The 17,629-nt window shown below is 36.6% G+C and overlaps 1 protein-coding gene across 4 annotated transcripts in view; it reads right to left on the bottom strand.

The window, feature by feature from the left end:
* Window positions 1-347: 347 nt before the first annotated feature.
* The window catches only part of LOC112569898 (transient receptor potential cation channel subfamily M member 4-like), a 41,918-nt gene continuing 24,636 nt past the window's right edge, over window positions 348-17,629 (bottom strand). For 3 of the 4 annotated variants that reach the window (XM_025247962.1, XM_025247964.1, XM_025247963.1), the window contains exons 13-30: window positions 16,899-17,038; window positions 16,301-16,439; window positions 15,598-15,710; window positions 15,336-15,436; window positions 13,891-14,095; window positions 13,373-13,401; window positions 13,017-13,107; window positions 11,282-11,410; window positions 10,533-10,820; window positions 9,296-9,476; window positions 8,671-8,830; window positions 8,067-8,311; window positions 7,099-7,242; window positions 6,362-6,505; window positions 5,895-5,979; window positions 4,819-4,875; window positions 4,481-4,543; window positions 348-3,578 (exon numbers count right to left, since the gene is read on the bottom strand). In XM_025247962.1, coding sequence (XP_025103747.1) covers window positions 2,996-3,578; window positions 4,481-4,543; window positions 4,819-4,875; window positions 5,895-5,979; window positions 6,362-6,505; window positions 7,099-7,242; window positions 8,067-8,311; window positions 8,671-8,830; window positions 9,296-9,476; window positions 10,533-10,820; window positions 11,282-11,410; window positions 13,017-13,107; window positions 13,373-13,401; window positions 13,891-14,095; window positions 15,336-15,436; window positions 15,598-15,710; window positions 16,301-16,439; window positions 16,899-17,038 — 2,897 coding nt within the window. In that variant the 3' untranslated portion in view covers window positions 348-2,995. The remainder of the gene's footprint in view (window positions 3,579-4,480; window positions 4,544-4,818; window positions 4,876-5,894; window positions 5,980-6,361; window positions 6,506-7,098; window positions 7,243-8,066; window positions 8,312-8,670; window positions 8,831-9,295; window positions 9,477-10,532; window positions 10,821-11,281; window positions 11,411-13,016; window positions 13,108-13,372; window positions 13,402-13,890; window positions 14,096-15,335; window positions 15,437-15,597; window positions 15,711-16,300; window positions 16,440-16,898; window positions 17,039-17,629) is intronic. The other variant, XM_025247965.1, reaches the window with a different exon arrangement.

Here is a 17,629-nt window from a genome sequence, read left to right as displayed (position 1 = left end):
TACTACCATAGACACTTCTTTAATTAATTTGTCACTGGAATAGAGTGTAGGCTGTATATGATGCAATGTGAATATGTGCTGTAACACGCTGCGTGTGATGTGTTTCATGATATGCAGTCCATGTGCTCAAAGGTCATACTCGAAGGTCATTGATGTAGTTCTCATCTGAAGGTGGGCTTCAGTCAACGATGGACCATTTTCAACATAGTGGTGAGACAGATCAACCAAGTTTCAGAATGATGGAAGAGATGACCTGATCAAATGATTGAATTACAAGAACATGATAAATTTCACTGAGTGCTCACAGTTTCCAGTCGGTCATTATTCCTTGATTGAATACACAGCCAACAATTTAAATGTACTTTAATCACACATAAAAGTATAGATAGATCATTTGTAATTATATCATGCTTGAGAAAAACTTGAAGTACATCCCAGTTCCCAAAATATACCCAACTCTGACAACAAATATCGGTGTACATTCAAAAAGCTACATTGTGCACATGCTCATCGTTAAAAAAGTGCTCTTACAATTACAGAGCTGTTAAAGTAAGTACAAAGCATGAATGTGAAGCTTAACGTCCAAAAGGACACAAAACTGAGCAAATCTGAGAGTAGACAAACAGTATAACAACCAATACACAGGAGTTATACTCACTGGCCCCAAACAATTTCTTAGTTAATTATAAAATTAGAATGTATTTAATAAAACCTTGATGGGAATACTATTTTGCCACTTTAAAGTAAAAGACATAACTAACTTGCATTCATTAAACAATTATTCTCTTGTGTTGATCAGTTTAGATAACCCTGCATGGATCAGACGTATGTATATGTATGTTACCTTTATGTATATTCGTGTTTTATTCATTAACATGTTCTTGATTAATGTATTCACATGCTGCTATTGAACACATTTCTTGCTGGGTGCTTATTGGCAGACATGAACCTAATAACTCTTACTTTTTTGTTATCATAGGTATCATGCAGGGCAAGATTGCACAAGTCTGGCCAGCTTTAGGGTAACTGTAGTGAGTGTTGCGGTGTCTTTTTGTTTACTTTGACAAAACGACATTTTGTACAGCACAATAAAGTTTTTTAAAAGGGCTTGCTCACCAGCATCATCTGCTGATAATAATAAACAAAATAAAATATAAATGATATTTTAAATTATAATGAAATTGATGTCAAGAACATAGAAATATCATCACATAATAAAATGCCCTTTGACTGAAGTAGTACATAATATGCAACCATTCAGTTATCAGGAGATATAATCTTGAATATTATGGCACAAATCTCTTTTAGGGTATGGTTAGGCACTTCAGTTATTTTAACGAAGAGTTCTAGTGTTTGGATGCATAATTAGTGCAGAGGTATTATTTATTTTTTAAAGGCGTGATGTCATTGTCGTGAACGGGTATGTGCAATGGACAGAGGTGCAGTAATCTAGCCGATGGCCTGGGGCTGATTACATTCTCGATGCCTCCGCCACCCCGCCATATACGCGAATCGCTTACACTAAATTGTTAGCAAAGATAATACAATCTGACTCCGAGCTTCCCGCGTATGTCCCCAATCATCAACTCAAGGCGATGTAGTGAACAAAGAAATTATTATTAAACAGAGAGATTAGTACAAGTTACAAAGAATGAAATAACTTCAAAGATTCTGAACATGGTTTGTTTTCTAGGGCTCCCGTTTACGATTCCTTATCTCTAATCCAAGTAGTGTGAGTCCCTGCCTCTCCTTAATTCCCAAACACAACACACCACCACCCTGTTCGACACACACTTGCCACTTTTTGTGTCCGGGTCGTAACTAACGAGGGGACCAACACTTATCCACCAGCATCGAGATTCTGCTGTGGAGAGCAAGCAGCTAGTGGTGCAATGAAGCGTTCACAGCGGACATGCGCACTTCTGAGTAAAAGTTGTGTTGCAGTTAGTCACGATTCCAAGACTAACTCTCAGCAGAGGATCTGATATCAGCCACCTTCATCAGTATCTTTTACGACCTCGCCCCTCGAAATCCAAGTGCTAGACACCGACCTCGACCGTTGACAAACCAACCGTTTCGCATCAACATGCTGACCATGATGGCTCTGATATTTGTGATCTATGAGCAATACTAGTTGCCTGAAGATATTCTTAAACTAAATGTTCAATATATTACAGACATAAAAATCAAATTATTATTAAAGTGTTGCTGATCTGAAGATTGCAGTAATACTGAAAAGTTGAGCAAAACGGCTCTTTTCCATCGATTACAATAAACCTGATGAATATTACACCATGTGCGCTAATCAAGATACTGCCGATCTGAAATCAAATCACCACATTGACCTGAGCAATAATCATCTACAATTGGCCTGGCTGTCATTAGTAAGGTATTATTGTACTGATTAGTGATATATCAGTAATTTGAATGCAAAATAGTATACATTGTTAAAACTAAATGATTTGCTGTTCTGATGACTTAAAGAAAATCCTATAAAAATATTGATTTAAATGAGCAGTTCATTTCTTTGTAATAGTAACCCATAACCAAAGAGATTAAAATCATTTTTGAAACAAGAAATTATGCAACCATTTTACGATTCTTTCACTTTGAGCTCCAAAAACACATTAGCTGGAAGTGATTGGAATTGGGTGGAAGGAGAGAATGAGAGTGCAGCATACTTTCCAGGTTCAATAAAAATCATCCAAGCACCGTGCAGCCTTTGTCTGAAGCTAGCTGGGTGGAATGTGAGGTATTAAGTTGGACTTTCTTCCCAAAATCACTGTTGGCTGGTGTGCATGTGAGTTCCTGAAAATAAGTCACCAGTCTCAAGTAGCATGTCACAACTGAAGACAGCAATGCTAAATACTGCTGCTCCAGTGCTGTTACTACTAATAGCTGCTGTTAAGGATGCTTAAGGTTCCAATGTTAAAGGCCCCACTCCTGTTCTTGAAAGCTCCAATGCTGTTACTATGTAGTTTAGCAGCTGCTGCTGCTACTGTTGCTCATACTGAGGACTTAAACTATTGTTGGTAGACTTCTGTACAACCTCTAAGATTTGCTGGTGGCACCGTATAATCTCTTCCTTGGCTTCTAGGAGATGCTTCTGAAGATCTCTCTCACTTCTTTCTGCCGTGATACAATTTCTCTGTGCTTCAGCACAGTTTTTCTCAGCTGTCATCTGCTGCTCTTCTGCCATTACTTTTTCTGCTGCCAAAACTTTTGCCTGCATTTTGGCTTCCTCTGCTTCTTCTTGTGTAGACTTTAGTTGTCTTGTCAGCTTCTCCACTTCACTTTTTAGTGACTCTACCTTTTGGCTAGCTTCCTGATCTGCAGCTACTTTATCTTCATTACACTTTGCTAGTTTATCCCTTAGACCCTGTGCTTCCTTCTTTGATCTGTCCAGTTCTTTCTCCATCACATGAAAACTTTTATGCACAATGTTTCTGTCAACAGACAGAAGCTTGAATTGTTCTCCTTGCTCATCAACACGCTTGAACAGCATTTTGAAATTTTTGGCCATATAGTTTCCGATCTCTACAATATTTTTACTGTTCTTCTTTCTTTCTTTAGCTTCTCTGTAAATACAAGGAAAATGTTTGAATTATTGAAAAGATGAGTAACCGAATTAGATACAAAGACAGTTTATAAAATCTAATGATTCTAAGCAAAATATATATTTTAACATTATTTCTTCATTTTTCACATCTCAAACTTTTGATAAAAAAAGTGAAATAATGATTTCTTGATTTATAATGAGCTTCATCCCTAATTTCTTACAGAAATTCCTTAAAAAATTTCAGCAGCTTGGTGACTGTGAAGGAGAATATAAACTATATGATATATATTTCATCAGCATTCAAAGAAAAAAAAAACCACAAAAAAACCCCAAAAAAACCTAAACGTTTGTACTCAGGACAGATGTTTGAGTGGCAGGACAGATGGCTAATGGCAAGCAACTTTATTTTTATCCTGAGCCTCATAAAGGTGATTGTTCAAGGGAAAATCTGGGCTTGTGGAACAAACCTGATTGATCAAAAATTAAGATAACTACTTCCCCAAAGGCTGAAAAGACTCTTTTTGGGAGAAGAGAAAAGCTTAACTGAGATAGCTGCCTTTTCTAAAGGTTAAACTTAAGAGGTATCTTGAATGTTCTCAGAGAAATTTTAGAACACAAACATTATGTAAAATGATCTCAAACTGCATTTTGACCTCTTGGTCCTTGTTTCAGATTTCTGTGAAACGGAATCAACATCAACAAATATTCTGAATCGGTTTAAATTTGACATAGCCTCCCCAACCTGTTGCTGTGTCAAGGAGCTTGTAATTGGTGCTGTCTGCTCAATACATGAACACACTGTGAACACATACAGCTAATAAAATAACTTAAGGAAAGTTGCATGCTTTTGCACATGCACACACACACACATGCACATAATCATGCATACAAGCATACAGTCACACAGATTTCAATGCTTACTTTTCAACAAGAGATACCCGTTCGGTCCCTTCAGCCTTGACTTCATCGGACAGTTTTGTCATCCTGGAGACAAGAAAGAAAAATACATGCAAACAAATGACGTTAATGCTGCTCCCTTAGTGTTGTCTCTCCAACAGTGGCACCTTAGCTCTTCCTATGTAGTTCACATCCATGAATGTCTTCATAGCTATAGCTGAATTGTGTCAATACACCTGTATTGAATGAGTTAAAATTTTAATGTAGCCTGAACAACAGTAAAATGCAGCAACTGCATTTATCAAACAACACACACACACATGCATGCTCACACATACAAAATTAATAATACCCAAACTTACTTTCTGTCAAGTTCTTTGCTTTCCTCTAAAAGTTTTGTAGCCATCTTAATCACTTTCCTTAAAAGGAATGAAAAGAAAGAAAACAGCAAACAATCTTAACATTTTCCAGCATTGAGCATCTACTTTTCTTGCTTTCTGGCTTGCTAAACTCAAATTAACGGTAAAATAATATCTTCTGATTAGTAAAACTGTCAACAGTAAGAAAATTGCACTAAATTTAACTGATGTCTTTAACTTGCATAATACATGTATTCAAAGTTCTAGGATTTCATTTTACGTAACAATTATACAAAATCATCTTTTGCAACAAAACTAGATACTAACTCCAGTTTTGGTATAAAAAATGCTGGAGAAGGCAATGTAAGACTATCACAGTCATCACTTACTCTCTTGTGTTTGATAACATCTATAACTAAAGGCCATGCACTATCCACTGTCTGCAACCTGCTTGGATGAGGATGACTGCCCCACTATACCTAAACTGTTCACAATGCTCAAGAAACCATAATGCAGTCTAGACAACCTACAAGGCATGGAAGCATTCATCTAAGAGTCCGGAGTGTCCATTTGTGAGTTAGCAAGAAGAAATAACTGCAATGCCGAATTCTGAAATTTTCAATACATGTAGCTACAAATTGTTCAACTTTAAAGTTTGAAGAGTACTTTTAATACAGTTAGCAAGTATTAGCAAGTTTATGCAACACAAAGCAAATGCTTACAGTGTTGCATCATGCTTTGATGTCTTCTGTTTGCTAGGCAATGCTTAGGGTTAATAGCTTGATGACCATGTCTGAAGTTATAAACTTTGTGCTGCATTGTATAAGGATTCAGTAGATAAAAAAAAACCCCTGAAAGTTAGTCCTATCTTTGGTTAGTGCAGGAAAAATATTAACATGGGGCCCATAATAACTGACTCAGCAGCTTCTTATGAAAATGGAGCATGGAAATGGAGGCAAGAAGAACCAGGAACATTTAGACTGAATTCAAAAGTCCTCTCTTACAGTTTTCTACACCTCAGGGCCATGTCAGCAGAGTGCTGCACAACTAAGCTTGTGTCTGAAAACTGTGCGACTCACTCTGTCAGCTTGGTGGCTTCCACCTTCTGCCTACATGCCCAGTTTGCTTGCTTGTCTTCAAACTTCTGGATGTCTGCAAGGTCCTCTGTTAAACCATGACATTTCAAATTTAATTTTGAATAAATGGATGTCAAGTTGCTCTGTCAAGAAGTGACATTCAACTTAAAAAAATATTATGTAATACCTACAAGTTGCTCCAATTAGTGCTACGCTTACTACGAACAAATAATGGTTGCTGTAGCATGCAAATACAATTAGTCGTCAATAAACTCTGTAATAGATAAATATGGCAATGTAACTGCAAATAAAGATTCTATGATCCAGAAATTTTATTTTGTATGGGTAGCAATAATTTCTGCATTAACATTATTATTAATTATTGTCTACTTTGGCTTCAGTCATATGAACAAAATAATTCCAAATCGATACCTAATCATTTGAAGGAAAAAGGACCTAGCTATGCTCACCAGGACGCAGTGCAGGGGACTCTAATTGCAACAAATTGGTTTCCTTTTCATTTACTGTGACAGCATATGTACTAGAAGGTTTCAAATCCCAGAAAGTGAATGTCTGATATTTGTATTTTCTGTTCCTGGCCACTTTGTACTCCTCTGAAAAAGTGAGAAAATCATTACACTTTTAGTTACAATGTAGAGTGACTTGCAACTGATGAGTGATACTGCCATAAAATTTCATGCTATTGGTACTGCTTTTTGCTGGATTTTATAATTTTATATCAGCAAAGACGAGGGTGCAGAGACAAAAGATCCTGCATTTTGTAATCCAAAAAATTCATCTCAGTAATTTTATGCAATCTCCACTTAAATTTCTCTCTCAACCATCTCCCTTGTCAAGTAGTGCTAAGTGCACTGTCAATAACTATAATGCACATCCAATCAACCCTTGTCTTATACATAATTGTATAAATAACTAGCAGCCAGGGGATGCTTTGCTTAATTTGGTGGTTGCCAGCCTGTTGGTCACAATAATCATGCAACACATGCCATGTGATTTATTTTAAATGACTTCTAAGATCTCAAATAATGGAGCAAAAACAGTAGCCTTTATTTGTTTTAAATGACTTAGTTCCTAGTTTGCTACTGTTCATGATGCCAATAGACAATAAACTTAAGGTTAGGCACCTACTCCAAAAATTAAAATCTTTGTTTCGAAGCTCAAGCAGTATAGCGCAAGTAACGCTCACCTTTATGAATAAACTCCATGTTTTTGTTGTAAACACTGAGATTTACACTGTAAGGTTCCTCATTTCCTGAATTGTCACGACTTTTGACTGAATCATCCCATGTGACCTTAATGACACAGCCATCTGTTGACCTCGTGGCACGCACTGCAAATTTGAAGTTAGTTAATGTGTTTATGGTACCAGCCCTTACTAAAAATGTTCAGATCACTGCCTCTAATGATTTTGTTCGGTGACTTGGACATATTCCAAATGACAATGAATGCTGGTCCTGACTATAATAATAGACCTGGAATGGTGGGAGGGAGGATGCAGGGAAATCTGTGTTTTGCACCAAACCAGCAACTAAGGTTAGATCATGGCAAAGCAGCCAGCCCTGTAAACAGATGCTACACCTGTAATCTCTAGTTTGCTCTCAGTGTATGAGGAGTTATGAATGACATAATATCAAGCCAAATTTCCTCCCTAGATTGACTATGATACCCATACATCCAGTGTTAAAGGTATAGTAAAGGCTGTGAAGGGGGTGATAAGGCTGTGGTGTGCTGTGTGACGTCAGCGAGGGAGAGGAAGTGTCCATTATTATTGTTAGGATTTGATCTCAAGTGATCAGTGGTGTGTCGTTAGTTGGATTAGTGATATATATTAGTGATAACAATCACGATGGCTATGAGCAATGTCCAACCATATCATTGCATCAGCTCACACTAGGATCGAGTTGACGTCATCCGAGGACGAGAGAGACAAAAAAGTGCTATGTAATTTCTCTTATTAAACACAACATCCTATAAAACATTCAACTTTTTCCACATGAACAGACACAAAAATAGACGAGATTCAAACTGATCCTACTCTTTACAAGATTCTAAGGACTTTTATTTTGCCTGTAGAATCCCTTTAACAAGAACCAGCTTCAGTATTCCTAGAAAGAGGATAAATACAGAATAACATAAAGGACGAAATACAGTTACCTCTTGGAGTAAGAGGTTCTTGTTCACTAGTTGTCCCATTCTGTCTGTGACAACTTGTCTTTTTGCAGCAGCCCTTGCATGCAAAACACATTTTGTAGCACACGTACTTGCAAAGTTTAATGGTGGCGTTGACCATGTTAAGTGGTGGGATTAATGTTGAACGGTGGTAGAACTCCGTGATGATCTCACAGCGATGCCAGGACTGGTACTCACAAGCATCATCATGAACTTTATCAAAGGTCTTGCTAGAAAGATAATATAAAAAGCAGTTAAATGTATAGCTCTTGATGTACATATCTAGTACAAAGAGCAGCTTCTTTTAATCTCTTATCTTGTTCTAAGGAAAGTTTCAACACAGCCTCTTTGTAACACCTTCATGTTTCACTGTGAATCTCTCCAGCTCTGGCTTTACCTAAATGACAGCTTGAACACTTAATTTTTTTATATCTAATTCCTAGACCAAACAGTAGTTAAAGGGATCTATGGGTATTTATCTAACCCTGTTTGGAACCAATGTAAGAATATGCCACTTTAGCTGGCCCTGGCTATAATAATAGACCTGCAATGGGGGTAGAATATATTTCGAACAGAAAGCAGCACTTACTTGAATCTAGCAATGAGAAGGTTGAGTAACAGTACGTTGGTGATCATAATGTACACACCAAGCATGATTGAAGCAACATAGCGGCCATAGTGGGTAGGGCAATGTGGGATGTCCCCCCCAAAATGTTTAGAATCATTTACCACGGAACAGCTTGCTTCATCTGTTTCACACAAGAACATTAATGATCACAATGGTGATGAAGGCATTTTGAATAAAGAGCGCATTCTGATCCTCTAATTCCATTAGAATCATTTTTTCTTCACCACAATCTTTTCTTGCATTTCCCAATTTTATCTTTTTACATATACTCTTTGAATAAACACATACATCTCCTACATTTGCCTTGTGAATAGAGAAGACAATGGCAGGAGAGGAAAATGCAGACAGAAAGAAATGGAGTCAACCTCTATCTCAACAGTTGTAAACAGATGATCTACAGTGATTGAGCAGATTTTTAACTTATGGCAACACACATATACACACAATTTTCGTCATAGAAAAGCAGGCCCTGTGCCACAGAATAAGAAAATAACAAAGAAATAAACATACAGGATCTTGCATGTCTGTAAGTGTAAATGTAGAAGTCTCGCTTTCAGACAGGGAATTAAAAGTTACAACTACTCACCACTGATTTCTATTTCCTCCAGGCTGACTTCACCAAACACCTGCCAGTAGGCTTTGCGAGGCACATGGAAAAGACGCTCAAGAGTAAGATCACTTTCGGGGTAGAGAACTGCCTCAGACATGACAGCATATGCCAGTACAACCACCAACAGAATGATCATAAAGTTCACTGTGTCCTTAATCTGCAAGTGATTAAAAGGAATTTCCTTGTATATCTTCACTGAATGTCTAACGCATTAAGGTGCCTACAGAATGAGAACTGGTTCATATGAGACATGCACATACCTGCTTGTATATCCGGTGGTACACACAGAGCTGACACTAGGGGAGGGGGGGCAAGCAGGGGCGACCACCCAAAGCCCCGCACCTGATGGGATGTGACAGTCCGTAATGTTTTATTTCCATGCTAAGCATGTTATGCCATCTTCCAAAGACCCCTTAATTATATTTGCCCAAGGCCTCTCATCCCACAGTGCCGTCTCTGGTACACATAAAGATTTATGCAGTACATTACATTCAAGTGTGCTTTCGTGTCCATGAATCTTCAAAAGGCATAAATTCATGAAAATACACGCACCTTACAAAATGAATGCAGTGAACTAGGCAAAAGTCTTAATTCGCCTTTACAATTCCATTACATGATTACAATAGTATTTATTTGTTATTTTTAGTAAAATGTTCACTAGAGGTGAGAAATCTTTAATCTGCCAAGGGCCATTTTAATATTCAAAACATCATGAGGGTCATACATAATTATTAACTTAAAAATTAGCCTAGTATATTTAGTAAAACTGTAGTTTCACAACAGTGCATTACCACCTTTACAAACTGCACACTCCCAGCCTTACTAGAGTTGACTACACTTTGATGTATGCAGTCGACAAGGAGCATATGTGCCTGTCCTATCATGTACTCCTTTTGTTCTATCAAATAATGGAGGTTCCTTGTTTAATCTATAAAATTTATGCTATTATCTTTTAAATTTAAATTTCAACTTTTCAAATTTATGCTGCTACTAAAAAGCTCCTACATTTATTGAATTTTAAGTCTTTTAAGTCCTGCGCTTTGATGCCTTGGCAAACGATTTCACAGGCCCACAGGCTGGATATTAACACCTCTGATGTACATCGTCATTAAATCAAAATTTTTCAGGCCTACAAAATCTGCTGCAATAAACAAAAAAGAAACAACAATTTCGGATACTATGTAAATAATGTTCAAAAAACAATTTTATTTACCATCTTGCCAGCCATGATCAGCATCAGTCCTAGCTCTTCGAAGACCATCAGCATTTGGAAAGTTCGAATAAAGAAGAGAAATATGTCCACACTAAGAAGAATACGGCCAATGATATGCACAACTTCCTGGTCAAAAAACACTATCATCCCCAGCAGGAAGACACCCACTGTTGCCACATCTAGACGATTCCATGTCTGATGAATATAATTTCTGCACCGTCGCCTCAACCAGTGGCATTCTTGAGAGTGGGCATGGTCTTCATCGATGTCAGGATCACTAACCAGCATCTGCACAATGAAAGTAAGAATCAATGTACAGTTACCTTCAAACAGACTGTAAAGCAAAGGAAATTCCAAAAGTGCACTGTGCAGGGCATTCCTTTAACACTTCAGCCAAAAGACTGCATTTGCATGTTGTGCCATATGACAATGTTAATATCAAAAGCAAACAAAGGTATTTTTGAAAGTATAAAAATTATCTTACAATCAACACAAAGACTATGTCCTTCATAATATTCCACTGTTCTTTGTGAGAGTATTTTGTATATTTATTTTATTAACAAGAAAAGTTTCCAATATTGTTATTACTGCTTGTTTACATCATTTAAAATAGTTGCTACTAACCACACCAGGAAGCCCCAATAATTTTTGCTGCTGCCGAAATAAATTCATGAAAATTTAAAATCATATGCTAAAGTAAGTTGCAATGGGTGTCTGGGTACTACAGCAGTTGAGAATAATGTATTAACCTGTCTGCTTTCTTCTGCAGCTATGTCCATGACCCACACAATAACAGCAATGAAGCATGGTGTTAATTTTTTGCCAGAATCAAACAGCAAAACATAACTGAAGAGCATGAGGAAAATAATTTGAAGAACCTGTGAACAGATAGCAGTACTTGCAAGGAGTAATGGAGTAATTTATTAATAACACAATAATTAAACAAAAACTTATCAAAATAACAATACACTTTTTTGAAAACCAGCTAGCAACAAGCTGCAGATGTCTGACTGATAATAACTTTACTGGATTCCTCTGTTCAGTCTCTCAAACAACGTCTATGCCGCAACAAAACTGAAATGGATTGGTCCCTGAATTAAATTTCATTCAAAGATCACTTCCATGTATAAAGTCAATTTCAATTTGTTAGGTATTATAATACATAGCAGTAAATAGTTGCTGTCTACGACTGTTTCCTGTGGTCTGAAGACACTGACATGATAATAATAAGTCACTTGAGTATATCTCCTTACTCTAAGACAGGGGGTGGAAATTTATCAGTATCTTTAGTTATGCATCGGTACTCCTCATGGGACAATATACTCTCTCTATTTGGTTTTCCTGGCTAAATGTAGACACAGAAATGAAGAGTACCTCACAGTTAAATATGCAGACAACACTGGACATAATGGGGATGATTTTAAACAATGACAGAAGATTGATCATTATGTTGCATAGTGCGATGATGTTTAGAGTTGAATGTAAAGAAAAAGAGAGAAATGACTACTGATTTTAGGAAAGACAGGTTGTTTGTCATGATGTTTGTCACACGCCATGTGTCAGATCCATATAGAAGGACGGACTTTATGTTTGCATTGAATATGTGGATCTTGCAGTTCCAGATAGGTTGGCGTGTGGAATGCAAGCTAATACTGCTTGGCCTATTCTGGAGCATGTGTTCTTATTTGGACTTCTTTTATTGAAGTCTCACTAATCCCTTTGTTTTTCTATTTTGAGCAGCTATATGAATGCCTTCAGATGTTTAATATTTACATTAATGATTACAAATGGAGGATGAGAGTTGGATGTAGACATTTTATGTCCTTTTATAGCCTATGTTGATATGCTACTTAAAGTGATGTTCTAATGTCAGCAGAAAGAACAATTTCTGAAAAGGATTAAAGATCTTTGGTATTTTATGTTGTATTTTGAGTGGTAGCCATAGTTATTTTAACAAATGTGACAGATACAAAAACATAAATACCCAGAGCAGTTTATGTTAGTCTGTTTACAGATATCTAGAGAGTGTACTACTGCTGTTCCTTTAGTTGCAATCTTTGTTTGTTAATGAACTGATGTGTTAAAGGTACACAAAGTAAAAAATAGATAAAAAATAAAATGGACATTACAGGAAGTTATTTCAGATGGCATACACTGAAAGGAATAAAATGTTTGCTAGCATTGATAGCTGACTTATTATTATTAATGATAATGCTTGACTTACAAATGTTACACCTACAAGCTAATTATTCTGCAAACTCATTATCACAAAGCATGGCATATTTCCTTTCCTCAAATACACTTTATCCATTATGAATGATTCTTACAGAATCTTGTTGCTAAATCTTCCTAATCTCTGAACCTCATCTAGCTGCAACTGCATTGTAAGGGCTTTGCACAGGAACAAGAGTTACTGAGATTCTCAACAGCTCACTTCTGCTGCTGCCACACAACATTTGCAAACATAAAGGAAAAAATCTCTACCAAACTGAATGCGTAGCTCACTCGAGGGGTTTGCAAGCAACTGGGAAATGAACCCCACCATGGTTGAATGGTTTCCTCTTTGATCACGAACCTGCAACAGATGCCACAGGTAAAAGATCTCTTTCTCTCTCTCTCTGCTATACACTCCCTCTCCAGGCATGGTCTCATCCAGAAAATAAAAAAAATTTGCAAAAATGAGTGTGTACATACAGGTACACATTGGTTGCTTATGTACAAATCCATGCTGGCAAACACAACACATAGCTGTACACATCCACTCAGGCATCTCCATATAGTAAGACCTAGCATCAGCAGATTGATCAAGAGGTATAGGGTACAAGCATTTATTTTCTCACCTGCTTTTTATGATGGGTTCTGAATCCGTCTGAAAAACATGAAATAAGGTTATTTTTCAGATTTTGTGTGGGTGTCTGCAATGTTTCTCCTAAGTTGGCTTTTCTCAATCCCTGCTTTTTCTATAAGATGATAAACTGCTCAGATTTTTCTTGTCATTTGCTGGGAAGATCCTTAAGATCTGGAATATACAGGTCTTCATTTCAGTGCTGAGGAAAAGGGTGATAAAATGACAAAGTTAACCTTCAAGTCTCATATTGTCCAGGTCAGCAATTATTCTAAGGACACTAGATTATCAAGAATGAATCGTTATCAGTGCAGGAGCCATTTCATGAAACGTACTCTCCTTAACACATGCACGTACAGCTGCATTAATTATAACTGATCACCAGCAAGAGTTAAGGATGATAAATACTTTTAAATGTACATCTCGTCCTGAAATAGTCACGACCTAAGCAATCAGTTTGTATGCACACTGTGGGACATCCAAAAACCAAAGTGCTAGGGAAAAAAGTCTTACTAAAGGTTCTCCTTTCCAGATGCGTGTAAGGATGTTTTTGCAGGCTGTCTGTGAGATGAAAGACTTGTTTGATGTCATGATGGCCAGTTGAAGCACTGATACCCCACCCCACCAGTCACATGGCTTGGTAAGCAGTGATTCAGTGAGAATTTCATTCATTTCCTGGCAGCTCTTCAGAGTCAAAATAGCTAGCTCCTGGAAACGACTGTTGGGCAAACATTTTGGCTCAATTTTCTCTTAAATCATTTTCTTTTTTAAAGCTGTTGTTGTCATTATTCTTTAGTCTGAAGGTTCATATGTAAATATTTGTATGTAAATATGTAAATGTTCATTATGCAAATGTATATGCATTGTTTGGTTAAAATTTTTACAATGTGCATAGATGCAATTTTCCTTTAAATCAATTTTTAACAAAAAGCTTTTGCCATTGTTATTTTTTAAGTTTAGAGATTAATGCATATGCAGACATTCAGTTAACATTAAACAGGTGTAACTATGAGAATGTTAATGTGGCTTGGGCCTGGTCAGTTTGATTTGTGGTGATGGGACGTGATCTTAACATGGGACAGTATATTCATAGTGGGTTGACTCCACTCAGGCAGGTCTACATGGTCAGAGTGATATGGCTTTTGGTCAAGACTCAAGACTGCCCCCTACCCTCCCCATCATTGTTGTCTCTTTATCACCACACATCTATTGATTGTCTTGCATTAACGACCTTTTCAGACATCACAGGTTTATAAAATCAAATTCTTTTGACTGACTATTTGTGCTTTATTGTGTCTTTGGCAGAAATCACTATCATAAATATAAACAGTGCATTTTAACAGAACATCTTTGTCTACCATGGTACATATGTATTAATTGGTTGCTGTTACCTGGAGAGTTAGTTACCCTATAAATATTTTGTCAAGCTCAACAAGTATAACAGCATATAAGTATGACCATATGAACACGAAAACAACCAAGAAAGACATTATGAGATGGTTTTTCAGCATTCTGATAAATGAACCAGAATTTATGGGTGTTTGAAGTCATAGTTCTCAGAACGAAAGCAGACTGGTTGATCTCCCTACTATATATGATCCCTTCCCGTTATGACCTGAAATTTGATAGATTTTAGTGAGTCTTAACAGAGAGGTTGTGGTGTATAATGTTGTATATGCAATTTGTTTTTATTTTCCCTTATATATCTTTTTATTGTTATAATATCTATTATTCTGTTAGGCACAGTGCTTATGTCTATGTCAGAATGTGATGTAGCCATCACATGTGACATAATTGATGATGTCATCACAACCACAAATAATTATGACAATACTATGGTGTGCAGAATACTTACATATATTCTACAGCCACACTTACTCAACATCACAAGCACTAATAATTATGACAGTACTGTGGTCTGTAGAATATTTACGTACATTCTATAGCCACTCACTTACTCAGCATCTTCATTCATCTGCCATTTCACATCACGGTCACTCTGTTCCTTTGCCTTGGATTTCAGCAGCGCATGGGCAAACAGTGCTGCTGCTATTTTGTCCTTGAAAAGAAAATGATCTTTAACAAGCAGGCATTTAGCTTGCATTTTCTCTGTTTATCACAAACACTAGAATCACTGTTGTTACTAAGATCTTCTTGTATTAATTAGCATGACAATTAGAATGTCTTTCACTATGGAGGGAACTAGCTTGCTCAACATACATTACATTTTTCCCAGAAAATGACAGCCAGGTCAATCTTGTGGTCATGGAGACACCACAAAAACATCTCTTGCATAGGATGCAGGCAAGTCCTTTGTACTTCAAGTTCAGATTCTGCAAAATACACAGGGAACATGAACTGTTTATTAAAATTTAGTCTTTTCCTCAGAATCATAAACACATATCTGTATTTTTAGGTGCTCAAAGCTGACCAAGCTACTGGGATTGAGACGTTGCATTAAATCACCTGGAAATTAAATCTTTAAAAAATAAATTGGAAACTGTTTCAGCTATAGAAAACAAATCTTGGTATCACTGAATTCAGGAGGAAAACATCTATTTGTCTATGTACTTTTACTTACTTGATTATTGCTCAAAAATCAACTTGGAGTACTTAGTATTACATACTATCATATATAGTAGTAATAAATGCAAAATTTGTAAAGCGCATACTCACTGATTTTATGTAGCAAGTACTTTTTAAAAGTTTTTTGTCAAATTCACTTTAAGTAAAGCCCTATCCCTATGCTCAGACCAATGAAGGAAGACATATGGCTGTGCAAGACACAAACAGGTACACACTAGGCACTGAGATGACAAAGCTATTATTTACTGCAAACTTGAAGGAAGTAACTAATGATGTAATCATAAACTGCCGATTTAATGGTAACAGCCAGATCACCTTTTTGAATTTTGCAACACACCTGTACTTTTACTTCTTGTGTCTACATCACACCTGCTGCAGTTCTCGCCTGCACAATGCAATGGAAACATGGGGAGTTTCTTCAGTGATTCTTGCAACCGTCTACGGATGTTGATCATCTTCACTTGCTTGTTACTATCCTGTTAGGCCAAGACAGAGAGCTGTAAATGCTATCAGTAAAATGCCAAGTTTAATATTTTTAGTTTTCATAATTTCGGTTGACATTACAGCAGCAGCAGCAGCAGCAGCAACAACAGCAACAGCAACAAGAAGAAGAAGAAGAAGAAGAAGAAGAAGAAATGTAATAAGGCACCATAGATCAAGGTTATAAAGAATACTTCATTGTGCCTCTTTCTCAGCTTGTCAGCATTTCAGTAATTCACAAACATATACAACATGAAACTAAAGAATTTTATGAGATGATTGCCATGAAAAAACATGGTTATTTATACATGAACTCTTCGGCTCACTGTAGAAAATCCTGCTAATCATCATCACTGTAAAATTCTATCATTCCTTTTTTAGATGACTCCTCATAAATTTCGAGTTGATGCTTTCTGTTTGCTAACTGAGATAATAAAGTTGTAGAAATGTCTTACTGTGGTATACATCCGAAGAACCCTGCCCATGTGGAACTGAGTGAAAGAAAGCTGAAGCGTGTTTAAAAAAGATTTCACCACATCCTTGCTGTTTTGCTTAACTGCCTCAACGAAGAAGTTCATCTGAATGTTTTCAGAGTCTGAAAGTTCACATAGAAAAATTTTATATTTATGTATGCACACATGCAAACACAAAATCCCCCTCTTATACTCGTTTGTCATGTTAATTTAAGGATGTTATAGTTCAATACAAAATATTCCAAGTCTCATGATTGAAAAGAAAGAATGAGTATCTCTAACATTTCAAATAATTTTTTTAAAAACAAAATCTCAACAACTCTTTGAGCTTTTATAGAAGGCAAGACTGTTAATAAACTGTGGAAACTAGGGATGTAATAGCAGCTACAGTTAACTTTAATTTATTGTAGGAAGCATTGCTTTTTTTTTTTGGCCTAACTTACTGTGAAAGACAATGTTTGAGCTTATATAAGGACTTGGAGTACTATAGTTGTTTTGCAATATCTTACATGCTTGACCACTTATTGTTATAGTTGTCACTGAAAATTTTGTGATGCTGTGAAAGGCTAAAATGACTGTAGTCATGTAACAGGGTAGCCTACTACACAGCTCATGCTTTGTGAACCTACATTCAACATGACTATAAGAAAAGTTTCTGTCTCAGAGGGTTAGTCCTCATGCAGACTGCTGGTTGAGATGGCAATGATTTCTGC

Source organism: Pomacea canaliculata, linkage group LG8, assembly GCF_003073045.1.
Source record: "Pomacea canaliculata isolate SZHN2017 linkage group LG8, ASM307304v1, whole genome shotgun sequence".
In the NCBI taxonomy this organism is placed as follows: Eukaryota; Metazoa; Mollusca; class Gastropoda; order Architaenioglossa; family Ampullariidae; genus Pomacea; species Pomacea canaliculata.
Note: the sequence above shows the minus strand (reverse complement) of the source record. Positions and strands in the feature narration are given on the sequence as shown.